Here is a 12,610-nt window from a genome sequence, read left to right on the forward strand (position 1 = left end):
AATCTCTCTAAAAATCCTGTAATATCTAAAAAAAATTGTTATGTTGTCCAAACAATTGATGATAATATCGAATAAATGTTCAAAGGGATACTTGAATAAATATTCGATGGATGTAATATCCATTCTTCATTGTTTAAGAACCGAATGCAGTCATAATTCGACACCATTTGCATACGTATACAAGAAATTGAAACCGACTACCGCAAGCTCGTCACGTTGCAACCACGATATTGTCGCCTCTGAAATCAGTTAAACTTTGTTCGCCAGCAATCCACAGTAATTAGCATTTTGCAGACTGAGGATGCCCTTCAGGCACAGTTGGTATCTGTTATTTCGCTTCATTTGCAGTTACGATTAATTTTGCTTAAACGAATTCCACGTTGATGCACATCGAATTACTCCTCGCTACGTATTAGGTTGCCGCAAACGTTCTTTCCTTTTATAAGGAAATAATAAATACACAACATTTTTTGTTTTATATTATTTTATTGAATTATGTATGATCCATTTTATTCTATTGAAATCAGAATGGATCATACATAATTCAATTTTGTTTCAATAAAATAAAATGGATCAATAATTAAATTAATGGAATGCAATTCAAAGTAATGGATACATAATTCAACGAAACAATATAAAACAAAAAATGTTGCGCATCTATTATTTCCTTATAAAACGAAAGAAACTTTTGAGACAACTCTATACATTTACATCTCGTTTTAATAAATTATAGGTAAAAATTAAAGAAGTTAAATATGTATAATTATTAATTTCACCTGTATATTCGAGGCAGTGAAATTATTTGTAAAATTTACGAAATACTGAACGTTTGTACGAAATAATTTACTCTTAGCTTTACTCAGAGACTCGCATTTACATCGTCAAAGAAAAAGAAACGTCTAGACGATACACCGCATACCAGAAATTTGCACATTCATCTGCGTTTTATGAGGAACCGGTATACATGAATGAGACAATGAGACCATAAATATGCAGAACGAAACCATGAAGCGAGAACCTTCGATGGGGCCCAAACCAATGACGAAGCTGTATGGTCACGATTTCCCTGTGACAACGTGCGCGTACTTATTCTCATACATCCGGTATCCGGACTCGGAACAATGTCAACGATCGGTGCCAATGAACCGTGTTTGAATTCCACTTTCATTTCTTTGACGCATCGATACCGCGAACTGGCTTTTTACGACAACGTCATTGAGAATTATTTAGGTCATTTTACGTTATCGAACTGCATACAGACGATGGCAAAAGATACGATAAAATATCAGAAATTATATGTTCTGACCCGTTACAAAATAGGCAAGGTGAATCCATATCTAGAAATCTATGAATTTAAAAAATGGTAAAAAAAATGGTTCATGATTCTGAATGGTAAAGTATAATGTAATGTTGCTTCTATGTAAATATCTTGATAAAGTGATGAACTAAAGCTGATAGAGTAGAATAGAAAGTTCACGGGATCGGCGTTTAAACGCCGTTTTCAGTTATTATCACCGGATGCGACCGATATGCCTTTGCAGAAAAGATACATTGCACTTGACATCTCGTGGCGATGGTAATTTTAGCTCGTTACAAGACATTTACGAGGATACAGCCGGGACCGTTTATTCGTTCGCGAAAAGGAATGTGCATGACACTTACGAGGGATGACTTCCCGCCGCTACTGATTTGTCTACGGTGAAGTTTTCGGTGTGTAAGCTCGTGGGAAAACAGAATTGCTACGATCGGCAACGTTCAAAAGAAACACATTTTCAATGAACTATAAGTAATACACGAAGGTAAAAAGAAAAAAAAGAATTTTTTTAATAAATAAATATTTTTATAGACCCTGCAGAACTTTTCAAATTCATATTCGGTATTGAGTACCTCTGTAAACTCTCGTCTCTTAGAAGTCGATATTTAAACAGAGAAATAGAACTGCGATAAGAGAGCAAAGGTCAAAGGGCATCGTCAAATCAACAAAATAATCCCGGTTTCTTTTGAACGTTTCCTGTGGAGAATTGCTATTTCGATCCGCGCCACACGTTGCTGTCTAGACCGAACAAGTTATTCTCGGCCCACGCTTTAGTACCATAATAAGAGCGACAAAGGCATTCCTTTGCTGCCATCTGTTAGAGAATGTAGCCAACTACTCGGTTTGATTGACTGTGCTCTGCAGAACCTGCGAGACACCACACGGAAAACAACAGTATTTGTCTGCATTTTGTCGCATGAGCAACTCGCCGGGAAGCGAGCCAATGTTAATTCGAAGCATCGTACCACTTTTCCGTGATTGCCTCGTGGTGATAATCGTCAGCACTCCGGCCACTGAATAGCGGCGCATCGAAACGCGACAAACAATGCGCTTTTGTTTCTCTGCTCTCCTATCGTTTACCGATCGGATACTTTACATTAAAAAAAAAACTATCAAATCAAACAGTGAATATTTATCACTGTCGAAATTATACTGGCGATATGAAAGTTTGTTATACTGGCTAACAATAAAACATTCACTTACCCATCTCCCTGAAGTCTATTATCGACGACTTGAGAGGGTAACGGAGTCGACAATTGTCTGACCAAATCGTCCCATTCCCTTTCTCTCTGCTGGAACTTCTCCTGCAGCCTTTGCTTCTGCTTTTGGTACTCTTTAAACAGGTCGCCGTTATAACTCTGCTCGAGATGCTCTCCACCTAGGGACGCCCGAACAGGCATCGCAGTAGGTTCCGTGATCTTTGCCGCGACTCCGGTTGGTTTTTCTGCCAAGGAATCTCTTCTCGAACTTCTGGCCGTCGATGGGGCGGGAGATTCTCTGCCTGCAACTCTACGCTCTGGCGTGGAGGCTGCAGAAGGGTCAGCTTTGATACCTAAAATGAGACGCATGTAATAGTATTAGAAACAACGATTTATATGGCATATTGCTGTATTAATAAATAAAAACAAGAATAAACAAGCTTACCCTCGGGACTCTTCGATTGTCCTCTCGTCCTCGGCGGAGCTTTCGGCTGGCTGTTGGTCGTTGTTTCTTGTATAGAAGGCAGTTGCTGAAATTCAGCGTAGCTCGAGCTAAGAAAGACGTCACCCTCGTTCTCAAAGAGTCTGTCCACGCTGGTGTTCATTAATTTGTTATTCTTAAAACCGGTTAGATGAAAGCTCGCGAAAGATGATCTTGACATCGGGTTTATATCACCGGTAGACAGAGCCATTAGCGCCGCAGATGGTATCGGCATATTTTTAGGCCCGGGACTTCTTGGTCCAAGCCCAGCTTCTAAAGCTGGCACTAAACTTCGAGACATCATGTCAGCGGCGGATCTTGGCCTGGTGAACGGCATCGCGCTATGCGGGAAGGTTTTCGGCTTTATGGGGGTGATCAACATGTGTTCCGTCCAGGAGGTCTCCAAAGATGGTCTCTCGAGCCGTTCCACATCCACGTTTAACGTTCGTTGAGCGAAAGGTACGGCGAACGTTTCCGGCGGTATACTTTGTAGCCATGAAAGCAGACTTAAATCAGAATCACTGAAACCTACTGAGCCGTCTAACAGTCTGGAAAAGTTCATTTCCACCTGTAATACAAATTTATATTTTAATGATCGTTGAATATCTTTAAACTATAAAGAGAAGTAAAGTTAATATATATCTGATAGTATCTACGTACTTCAAGTACAAATATAAATATTACTCGAAGTACCTGTTCTAATATTTCAAATAAAAAAATAGTCGACTTAAAGATAAAATGAAAACAAATGTTACCTGTTCGCTCTCCTTCGAGCCTGTAGCTTTGGCCTGGCAATAGTTAACGCAAGACTCGTACAAAATACCCTTGATGATCAACTGTATGAGCCGATCGTTTTTCGCGGAGGTGACGGGATGAGCAGGGTCGGTGCTCTTTCTGTCGCCAGGCAGAAATTTCTCAACCAACGGATGCACCTCGCGAAAACACTGAACTCTGGCATTGCTAGGATTCCAATCCTTATATTGCAAGTGGTCCGTGAGTCGCGGTAGCGTTAGCAATAGACACAAGCTGCTGTACTCTTCTTTCGATGGCGCGACCTTCTCGAGGTCGCTCAAAACCTTGACAACCTCCTCGACCGCATTGTCGACACTCCCGTTCGTCCCGGCGGCGATCAAGTTCGCCTCGGACTTGATACACAGCAACTCCACGTACTTGTGCCTGAGGATCGAGTAGGTGAACTTTCTCATATCGAAATCCGGCAGCGCCTCCAACGGCTGAATGAACTCGAGCACGTCGTCCCATTGTCCATCGAGGATCAGCTGACGAAGGAACAGGACGTCGTCGCTGTACTGACCATTTATCACGCCAGTTTCTCGTTCCAACGAAAGCTGCGAGATGTGAAGGTCACGGCTGTGGAGGAACTCCAAGGTTAGTCGTACCACATCCTCCTCGCGCAGCGTCAGGTGCGCCGCCGGCATCACGTACCGAATACGCAACCTGGACAGTTTCCAGAGCAGAGAATTACAGCCTCGACCTTTTGTATCGAGCGTGACGAGTTACAAGAAATTTCATTGATAAACGGTCGAATGAAATACGGCTCGACAATTTCGATGATATCGTAACATCTAGCAATTTTATGCAGCTTGCATATATAGGTTATATCTATACATTATATAGAATTAAGGGAAAAAACGATTTTCTGTTAATACAAAAACAAAGACCTACATATAGATTATGCGAATCGAGAATGTGGGTAGGTTGATATCGAAATTGTTTTGCTCAATGCTAATTTAGCGATCGATAATACTAAGGTTCAACGCATCACGATCTGATTCACCGGGATTGCTGTTCAGACGATACGTGTTATTGCAAAACTGAGTAATGCTACGCTCGTAAGGAATGTGCGAAATCCTTGCTTTTATAAGTTCGTTGCACTTTGAGGCCACCGGCCCTGCTGACACGCCCTGATTGTCGCACGAACTGGGTGGATAGATTCGGACGTTGATTTGCTATTCCCCTACTAAACTACTCTTTCCTGTGCGTGAATATTTCAATCATAAAATCGCCCGCGTTTGCTTCCGTTTGTATATCGTTTCGATGTATCTAACTCATAGATTCACCGGTCAGACTATGAAATGGCACGAGTTGCTTCTTGAATGAAATATGCACAGCGGGAAGGCTCGGAAACGTTTAGTAGATTGGAACGATGACATGGATTTACACGAGGGCCGTTATTATGCGGCTACCATATGACGATGATATTCCATTTCGTTGCAAAATCCTACAGACTCGATGCAGCAGGGAGAAACTTGATATTTCGAGCAACCCCGTAAAATCTTCTACTTTATATTCCTCTGGAAATCTTTTTCTATCCAACTTGCTGGGAATCGAAGCGCGAACGACGTTGGCGAAGAATATGGGTAAGAGGAAAATTGTTATCGACTGCCTCCATATGGTGCCGAAAGTTTCTTTCGAAACGGCTCTTGATCAAAGGGTGTGAATTACGAGATTTTTATTGCTTCACCGACCAGATGAAATACGACGAAACGAAAGGTGATTTCTGTGGCTGAAAGATTTCTCCGAAAATACATTTTTATTAAAAATATATATATATATAGGATATGAAATCGCGATGAAAGCAATACAGGTGTCAAGCAATATGTAAATTTCGTAAAACAGTGACCCATAAAAGTCTTCCGCGAATTTGCTAAATTTCCCAAGTTTGTAACATGCTGGCTTGACAAAAGTGCGTGCCAGATGAAATACGTGACATCAGCACCTTCGTCCATTAATTTATGTGTCTTTAAAGCCCGCTGCGCAGATTCGATCGAACTGTTGAACGATCAACGGTAAAGTACAACAATGGGGCAATTAACGATGGTAAGATAGCAATAATTGACGTTTAAAATCTTAATATCTATACTAAATTATAAAATATCACGTTCATACTTGATAATATTTGATTTCAGTTTTTAATGGCTATTTTCCTAGTCCGCTATGCGCTGGCTGACATCATGATACAACCTGGATACGAACATTCACACTCTACACAGAAATCACATTTGCCGGAAGAATATCAGCCCATAACTCAATCTCCTGAAACTCCTCCAATTTTAGAAGACAAAGACCATGAATTACATCCTCAATCACGCAATCTACAATTAGTACAACAACAGGGATACATGGATCCAGGGTATCATTTGGAACTTTATCCAGTGTATTCGGATTCATACCATGTCCCCGCTCAAGCAATGTCGCCGATGTTTCAACATGTAATATTGCCACCTATGTCAAAGACTGCTTATAGACGACTGCTGTCTGATATGAACAGCTACGGAGCAGCAGGAATTCCCGGGGCAGTTCTACCCTATTATCAATATCCTTCTACAGTGAGCATGCAAAGTTCATTATTACCTTCAACACTGTCTCCTGTAATTATCGATTAACCGATCTTTTTTTTAGGCAGCACACAATCGATACAGAAGATCTAATCCAAGCGAAGAACCCGATGGAGTACAAAGGAGCGAACACGATGATGTGGCCACGAAGTCGCCCTTAGATGATTCGTTATCGGTCGTTGATTTGCAAGATCAAGAGAGTAAGATAATTATTTTCAAGTACAATATTAATGTTACATGTGGAATGTTGGCTAGTTGAATGATACAGATACTCTGATTATTGGACGTATATATGTATAGTAGAATTTCAAACGAAATATTAGTTATGGCCTTGTTCAATGAATTCTTATCAATCCATCTACATATCTAGTCGTGATCTCGTATTATAAGAGTGAAAAATCATAAAAAGAGAAAAAATCGGTGAACTTTCATGATATGCATTACAGCTATGTGAATTCTACTACAAATGATCCATTCGCAAACGTGATCATTTTGATCAATGACAAAAATATATTCGCTCCATTTTTCAAATTATGTTATAAAAGATAGCCCTATTATCTACTATATTACCTAAATCAATTAGACTTACATATCTTTCACTACCCAACTCTTTACCTACGAATAATCTTCATAAAAAATCGCGAATAAATTCTATCAAATAATGATGTTTCCACAGAGAAGCGCGTGAATACTCGTCAGAGCGGTTCACTGTTGGGCTTGAAACCATCAAACATGTATCCTGTGCAGCAACAATACCGTCCTGTGGAATTGAAACCAGCCTATAATCAACAAATACCAATCGAAATAAAGCAAGAAACGCCACAGAAAATACCAATTACTACTCCTACAGAAACCACGGATACTTTAATGGGCAACAAAGATCTTCATCACGCATTATTATTGCAACAAATTTCCCCCCAAGAACAGCAACAGTTAGGCATTTCTGATCAGAGAAACTCCCTGGATTCCAGATCGATCTCTGCTTCCGTTCAGTCGTCGCCAGTTGATAACGTAGGAAGTCAGCACGAATATAGAACTTCCACGGTAGGAATTTTTGTTTTATATACACACAATGAACCATACAAAAATTGTTTCATACAAAGAACCGTTAAATTCTAATGACTTTTAACACGTTCATTGCGGATTTGATCTTAATATTACTAAACCAACTAAACTAGGACTACGAATATTTTTTTCTGTAAATTTCTACTTTTATAAACGCAACAGAAATCTATTCCACATACTGAATGTCATAACGGATACTATATTTTAGGTAGTTCGTATTTATATTGTATTTATTTTTAGGTATTATGTCTTTAAATCTCGCATAAATTATTCATAGTCCATTCATTATAAATAATTTTCCAACAAATAATTTTCATACACAATACCTGTTATTATTATTGTATAACTTTAAATTGTAAAATATTTTTTCACATTTTCGTGATTTTATATCGCGTCTTACATAACGTGTGTGATATGCATAATCTAAAAGTATGTACTTATTAACTCGGATCATGATAAGACATATCGTAATTGATAAACGTGTTAATTGACGAAGAATAATGAATATGGATTTATTTGCAAATACCTCAACAGGAAGAAGCTAATAATCATAAGGAACTACTGGGTATGAAGCTGGGGGATATTTACAAAATAAAGGTGCACCAGCACGTGCATAACCACGGGAAATTCAAGGATAATCTGCCACAAAAAGATTACAGCATCACGATTCCTACCAAAGTACACCACCACGCTGAGCCATCGAATAATTTAGCACCGATACAACCCGCTGCAAAACAAGTCGTGCAAGTTTATAGTAAGCCAACTGACCTGGAGACAAATTACTTGCCAAACACTCAGTACACCGTTGCACCTCAACCTTATTCTGTTAGCGATTTCGGTAATTATATAGGTAATTATGTTTGGTCATGCCCATATTCGTCCCCATACTCGCCATACAGAATTTGTTTCGATACCAATGATATACAGCCTGTCGTATATCAATTAGTTTAAATGCTATCTCGACTTTGCAAATCAAACGACCACGCAATTTAACTACATACTTGTACTTTTTAGATTTTGTATAAAATGTTTATATCACGATATTTTATATTTTTCCACGAATATTACACGTCAATTAAGAATCTATCGAACGTATATGTAAATTTCATCGTTCTTAATCGATGATTAGATGAACATTCTTCAATAAACGTATAAGCATAAACGCCGTCAAGTTTATTAAAAGCTTCCCTACCCATAAAGTGTTACACCTCGTGCCGTTAACAAGAAGACTGCACATAATCGAACCTTAATGCTCGTCTGCCAACCGGATCTCACTATCATCTCATCAATCGCTTAATCACGGAAATAATTCGAAAATACGTCTATCACTTGACACTCCTCTCGTCAATATTTATTAACTCGTCGGTTTTACGCAAACATTTCCAGAGAAATAAGAAACAATTTTCCTCAATGATCCACGAGTTTTCGCAGAAAGCCAAAGATTACCTTTCATTCCGGTTCGTTTACGGTTTCTTGACTCAGCTCGTTTCCAGATCGCGTAAGATTTCCTTGCCATTAACTCGACTATTCCTTAATTAGTATATTAACGCTGAAGACGGCGAACTCTCGTCGAGGACACGTTTCACAGCCCGGACCCGGCAGCAGCGGTTGCGGCTGCGAGACAACCGAGCGACTGAACGAAAATTCAATTTCGGACAATTTGCCGGCAGCGTTAATTGACCCGAACAGAGAGGCGAGAAGTATGGTCGGTGCACGACGAGGGCATCGAGTGTCTGCAACCGGAAAAGGAGGGCAAACACTGATCGAGCAATTTCTGATTTCTCGCTCGGGACCCGAACTTTCGAACCTTGTATCCAACCCTTCCGCCCTTCGTTCATCGTGAAATGTAATTTCTTCGAAGCTGCGAAATTTCAACAGTGTTTGCCATTCGTTACGCTCGTCGAAAGTGCAAGCGACGAGATAAGGAAATTACTCTGTGTAACGAAGTTCAGAGACGTGCCTCGGAGAATACACGGGCTATGCAGATGCACTCCAGCGATTACGGGCAAGCGGATAGGCGAGGCGAGAACGTGAACCGGGGATAAATTCAGCATTTACGAGCGAGCTTCCCGTCCGCGCGTTCTGAAGCAGGACGGTGAAGAACGAGCAAGTTTTTGGAAAGAGAACGTTTCACGGGCGCCCAGGAGATTAATTTTCGCAAGGAGAGTTGCGGCTACTTCTTGCCGTGCAGCCACATTTAATTTCCCTTTAAATTGTGAAACTTGGTGAGATTTGGGAAAAATCTCATGCCGTGTCTTCGCAGTGGTATAATTCGCGTTCTCGATGCGGTAATTTGAAAGGTAAAAGTTACAATCGAAATCGGAATGGGAAGAATCATACTTTTATTCGTCGATCAATTCCGTGAGATTTAATGGTCGGTTTTAACGGTTGAATCTAGCAATCGTACAATGTTGCTCGAGTAGAGGGTATCTGTCCTTTGGCGGACAAGAGTATCGATGTCTGTGCTATGAATAGCTGTTGCAGTTGACAAGGAACAACGGTTAGGTATTTTTACGAAGCCATATCGTCGATCCTTTTATTTGCAATTTCTCAGCTTCGAGACTCGAAAAAAATTAGAAAGAATTGCCAGTGAAAGGAAGCCAAAACGATAATTATTCAAAATCGAAGACAGTGCAGTCGATTTCTCTTTTTTAGCTTGATGAAATACAATCAACTTCATTGAGGCAAAAAATATGGAAGTCCAAAAAGTACAAGATCGATGTAGCTTAATTTAGTTTCGAAAGAAGAGAAGGATACTGTTAAGCGATGAAATTAATTAAGAAAAACGATCGAATAATCGTTGACGATTCGTGTTATACTTTAAAATGGTCGTAAACCTACATTGGAAACGCGATGGCAATAAAAAGATGGCGAGACGTTTAAAGTGCACTGTAAAATTACAAAACACAGGACGTAAAACGCGGTATAATTTTAGCCACGCGATTATCGATGCTTCGTGGTATATAATCGAAACTAAATTTCTCAGCACTGTTCCGCTTATGTTTCAGCCGGCTCCGTCACGGGTTTACTCGGCTTTCGTTACCAGGCAAACAATTCGACTCCAATTTCGTTTTAATTACGCCGTGATCCTTGTATTTCGATCTCAAACGAGCAATTTTACTATCGACGATTGAACAGGTTATACGAATCCACGTACTTTTCAAACGAAGCGGATTTTGTAGAAGTTTGAAAAAGCTGAAGCTCACAGATTTCGGTTCTTTTTTTGCGACAAATCTTTTGAAAATTCCATTTATACTTTAACGAGTTTGTTCACAGAGGAAAAACTCTCTTTCTATCATGTAAAACTCCATAGAAACTATTGTGGAACTGTGAATAAATCATCTTTATTAATCCCTCTCTTTCTCTCCTTTTTATGATCTGAATAAACAGATATATGTAATTGAATTTGATTTTCAAAGAAAATGTAGTGGAGGAGAAACCTTAGAGAAAGAATTCAGTAGCGAACTAAACGGTGATTACATCGGAATATAACGTTGTGTGAGAGTCAATAACCAGACACGATTGTCAATAATGGGTAAATGGAACGAAAGTTTTACCGATGAAAGTTTTTGTTTTTTTTATAGCCATCGATTCTTAGTGTACGTAATTCGCTACGCAAACCAAGCAGCGCGCTGCCAGTTATTCATAAACGTTGACCGTCTACTTATTAAAATGGTTAATTGATACGAAATCGATGGGGAAGTGCGTTTATTGAGCGGAAATTGCGAATCGTCCACAAATTGTTCCACCACGTTTACCGTCCTATAACGACCTATGCAAACTCATCGTTATTCTCGTAACAAGTGACTCTAAACGACTATAATTAGATACTAGTTAAGGGGAGTCGGCATTTACCAAACAAAACTATCGATCGATATTTCGTTCGCAAAAGAACAGTGAGTAACAACGCCACGTATTTCGATACACATATACTGCCTCCCATTGTAAATGCGTCCAATTGTTACTTGTTTTCAAAACAGTAAATGTTCAACATGATCAAGATCGATATATTATAATCTTTATAAAGCAAGATTTATGAATAGGCACACGGAAAAATACGAAGAACTTCATGTATGATATACTGTACGTAGAAGATGTACAATTTCCAATTCCAAAAAATATAATATTTGTAAAATTCCAATGGAAGGGGTACTGCGATAAAGAAATAGCTCTACTTCCCAGTAATTTGAATAAACCAACAACGACCAACTGAAGATCAACCACAATCAAACCATCTTTTCAAACGTGTTATAAATTCATAGTCAACTAATATCCATAGTAATAAACTTTTCCACGTTTGAATATTCCCTAGAAATAAAATTTTAATATCGAAGCTGCCTCTTTATTACTGCAAACTCTTTAATTCCCAAAAGCTAGAATTTCCAAAAAAAAAAGTAGATTTTTCAAATGCAAAAAAGTACAGAAAATCGATACTATCAAATATTACAAGCTTGGTGTAAAAAGGGTTTTCCTACCAAGGCCAACATATAGAGCAGTTGTTAGACTGATAACGAAAGTAAAGAAAAAATGAGCAGGCCGCTGAAAGGAAGAAAAAATAGAGAAACGCTCTTTAATTTGTATTCTTGAACGAAGGTAAAAACAGGTCGGTTCTATGGCTCGCGAAGCGCATTGCCCCTAGCCAAGGAGCAAAGACACAAAGAGCGAAGTTTGAAAATCTCTCGGTGGCTTTGAAAGCCTCGGTCATTCCTCCATCTTTTCGATGCCGGCTGGCGGCGTTTAATGCCAGAGCCAGTCCACGATCCTTTACTATCGGTGTTTCTCGGCTCCTCGCTGCGTTCGTAATTCCGGCTTTCAGACGTCCAGACGGCCACCGTGACACTATTACGTATACGCGATTCAAATGTCCGATTAATTTATTCGATAACATTCACGGGTAATCGATATGCATGTGCCGCCTCTCTGATTAATAAATCCATTAATAAAACGCATAGACGATCCAATGAAACGTCAGAAATTTCATTTTTTTCAATAGTTAGATTAGAAATTCTTCGTGCAAATATAGAAATTTTGTTCTTGGGTTTCGTCTTGTAAAATCATACGTTATATCGTTTCACGTAATTACAGATATACGATCAAAACGTAACCTGATCGTGCAGTAATCTTTAATTAAAACCGATTCACGAAAACTTTCACAACTTCACAAACCTCGTGTTTTCAGGTCAAAACTTGTCCT

At 39.3% G+C, this 12,610-nt stretch overlaps 1 protein-coding gene across 4 annotated transcripts in view; it reads right to left on the bottom strand.

The window, feature by feature from the left end:
- The window catches only part of LOC132916537 (WD repeat-containing protein 47), a 79,850-nt gene that overhangs the window by 50,478 nt on the left and 16,762 nt on the right, over positions 1-12,610 (bottom strand). For all 4 annotated transcript variants that reach the window (XM_060976631.1, XM_060976629.1, XM_060976628.1 and 1 more), the window contains exons 2-4: positions 3,751-4,450; positions 2,960-3,563; positions 2,519-2,867 (exon numbers count right to left, since the gene is read on the bottom strand). In XM_060976631.1, coding sequence (XP_060832614.1) covers positions 2,519-2,867; positions 2,960-3,563; positions 3,751-4,431 — 1,634 coding nt within the window. In that variant the 5' untranslated portion in view covers positions 4,432-4,450. The remainder of the gene's footprint in view (positions 1-2,518; positions 2,868-2,959; positions 3,564-3,750; positions 4,451-12,610) is intronic.

The sequence above is a fragment of the Bombus pascuorum genome, chromosome 2 (assembly GCF_905332965.1).
Source record: "Bombus pascuorum chromosome 2, iyBomPasc1.1, whole genome shotgun sequence".
NCBI lineage: Eukaryota > Metazoa > Arthropoda > Insecta > Hymenoptera > Apidae > Bombus > Bombus pascuorum.